This window comes from Populus nigra, chromosome 16 (assembly GCF_951802175.1).
Source record: "Populus nigra chromosome 16, ddPopNigr1.1, whole genome shotgun sequence".
Classification (NCBI taxonomy): Eukaryota; Viridiplantae; Streptophyta; class Magnoliopsida; order Malpighiales; family Salicaceae; genus Populus; species Populus nigra.
In genome coordinates this window covers 8,425,361-8,428,408 of record NC_084867.1, presented here as the reverse complement: position 1 = coordinate 8,428,408, position 3,048 = coordinate 8,425,361, and the positions used below count along the sequence as shown (strand labels likewise).

The 3,048-nt window shown below is 32.3% G+C and overlaps 1 protein-coding gene across 1 annotated transcript; it reads right to left on the bottom strand.

The window, feature by feature from the left end:
• Positions 1–776: 776 nt before the first annotated feature.
• LOC133676221 (uncharacterized) lies at positions 777–1,814 on the bottom strand. The gene is made up of 2 exons (XM_062097845.1): positions 1,510–1,814; positions 777–1,372 (listed from the first exon to the last, which is right to left on the bottom strand). Exons 1-2 carry the CDS (start codon positions 1,657–1,659, stop codon positions 929–931), a joined length of 594 nt encoding a protein of 197 aa, XP_061953829.1. The 5' UTR covers positions 1,660–1,814; the 3' UTR covers positions 777–928.
• Positions 1,815–3,048: the final 1,234 nt, after the last annotated feature.

Below are 3,048 nucleotides of genomic sequence, written 5' to 3'. Positions count from 1 at the left end.
TTACCATCTTCAATTTTTTTTCAAATTAATAGCACAAGATAGTGTAAATTTATGCAAATTTTAAGCTCTATAACTCACCTAATAGCTTAAAGTTGAGATGGTTTTTTGATAGAACCAAGTGAAGAAAGCTTACGTGCAGTACACTAGCTTTTCATTGAAGCAAAACAGGAACTAAGATAGCGGGTTTGTAAGTTTCAAACTTAAAAAATATATTAGAAAATAATATAAATTATAAATTGAAATATATTAAAATTTTATGGAAGAAAGTAAAGAAAGTTCACATTCAGTATACTAGCTTTTCATGAAGCAAAATAAGAACCAAGCAAAGAAAGATTACGCTCAGTACACTAGCTTTTCATTGAAGCAAAATAGGAACCAAGCAATGAAAGATTACGTTCAGTACATTAGCTTTTCATTGAAGCAAAATATCAAACATTGTGTGTGCATTCCTGATAAGGCACCATTTAAAGCAAAATTTCAAAGACACATCTGCACTATCAATCCATGTGTAGAAATTGTAATCGGTACCAAAATAGAGCTACGACAGCAATCTTCATATTAATATGTGTAGGCCAAATCCAAATTTTGACATATTAATTAACTCGTAACAAAATCTGAACAATAGGAAGGACATGGAGAGAGGTCATACCTTTGGAGAGGAAAAGCTCTCAGTTTCTGAGTTCCCCTCCAACTTTCCAAGAACCAGTGAGCCTTCATTAGAATTAGCAATAGAAATTCAAAAAACAAAATAAAAATTCCCAGTAGCAGAGGCAGTATTGGGCTAGTTTTGATGATATATATAATCCAAGCACTTTTAATAAGCATATATATACAGAGAAAAACTAAAAAGGGAAAACAGATAAAAGATGATATTAACCTAGGTCGATAAAAAAAGGAGGAGGTAAGATTAAACAACATAACCAAAAACTCAATCAGCTTCTTGTAAACCACCAAGAACAAAAGACCCGACCAGCAAGCCGGTAGCACCAACCCCGAGGGCCCCTGCCAACACAGCCTGGGCGGCCACCAGCCCTGCCGAGTCATCAGGTATAACGACAATAGCCACCACTGCCGCCACCAGTATGGGCAGCGCAGCAGAAGCCAATGTAGACGGCGAAACACTTGCCGTTTTCTCCAACAGACTCAGCAAGCCCAGCTGCTCAGCTTTCGAAAACACACCCAACTTCTCTATTGACGATAAAGTGACTCCCAACTCCTCGGCTTTAGATAGGAGTCCTGCTTTTTCTACGTTGCTAAGGACTTTACGTTTCTCAAGTTTTTTGAATACGTCAAATTCGACTTCTTCGCTGTCTTCGTAAAAGATCCCTGCACCGTACCATTGTTTCTTCCAGTTCCCATCATACTTGTTAACCTACATGTATGTAGGCATTGCTTTAGTTGAGAGTAATGAGAGAGAGACAAGATTTTGAAGTCTGAATTTGTAAGTAATGAACCAAGGGGCAGCAACTGTAAAGGGTTTCTAGGTAAAGAATTGAATTGGTCAGTTACCTTCTTTTGGGGAGCCATGGCAACGATTGTAAGGGCCAGCTGTTTGGTCGGTGATTGGAGGCCAAAGCGGGACTTGGAGGTGAGGAAATGGGGGCGATTTGTTCCTCGAAGATAAGCAGCAGAAGTTATTAGTGGTGCCCTCACCGCCATTGATGGTCAACAATAAACTCACCGGTTATTCTAAGCAGAGCAGCAGAGGGGTCGAGTGAGATTGGTTTCTCAGTTGATGATGATGCAGTCGCTACGCTGGATAATCTCTCGTGTAATCTTCGTTATCAACCAATCGAATCAACGATAGCTTTATCTTGGAATTTGCATTTTATCATTAGAACGAGCCAATCATCTACGCCTTCCGTGGATTGTTGTTGTTGTTGTTATTTATTAAAAAAATAATATTTGAAATGGTTATTTATTTTTTTAAATGTGAATCTTGGGATTTATTTACATGTGTTTTAAAATTTTATAAACCCTAAAATTATATAAATTTTTAATAATTTTAAAATTTATAAGACTCAAACTAATAACTTTTAAAAAATAAATTTAAAATTCAAATAATTAAACAATATTCTTTAATTACTTTTAATAAAAAGATTGTGAGACACAAATGTTAAATGAGGTACGCTTTATTAACAATTCATAGATTATTATTTAACAGATTATTCGGTATATCCAGCTCACACGACATGTTAATCCCAACAAATAAAAAATTTTAAAATACTTTAAAAAAAAAAAAACCTCGAAACATGACAATTTTTTTTTAATCATATTTGCACTTGGGAGGTTAATGTGAAATCTCAAAGAACCCAACTCAAGTCACTCATCTCTTGGGTAAACTAATACTGTTTATTTTATGAAAAATAGTTTTATAAAAATTATTTTATAAAATTTATTATATTTATTTATTATTAAAAAAATTACAGCTAAATAAAAATTTTGCTTGTTATTTAAAAAAAATGTTATCCTTCTATTTTAAACATGATACACTTCCCAAAAATTTCAAGAAGTTAAAAACTATTATGTTATTTATTGATTATATCAAATTTGATCATTAATTTTTTTATTGCTATATACTTTGTTTTGAATTTTTTTTTATATTTTTTTAATTTTATCCTTTAAAGCATCTCCACACAAGAGAGCTAAATGGAGAGGCAAATTTAAAAAGTTATACTTTTAGTTTTTGTTTATGTTTTTATTCACTTTAACGGCTCAGGCAAATAAATAGTTATTCATCCTTTGAAGAATCATTTCTACATTTTATGTAGAAATAACAAAAGAAAATGATCGTTGGTCAACAACTATTTTTATAGCCGTTGGCTAACAGTTTATTTTTTTCTTTAAAAGCAGAAGGAAAAAAACTTGTAAATTTTAAAATCTTATATTGTGCCTCACCCTTCTCTCAAATTTAGAAAAACAAAAATTAATTATTTTCCGGTTAATTAATAACATTGGTTGTGTTAATTAGCTGAAATTAAAAGGCATGCTTGTTTAAAAGCTTTTTCTATTTTCTCTTTTATATCTCTTGATATTTTAGATCTTTTG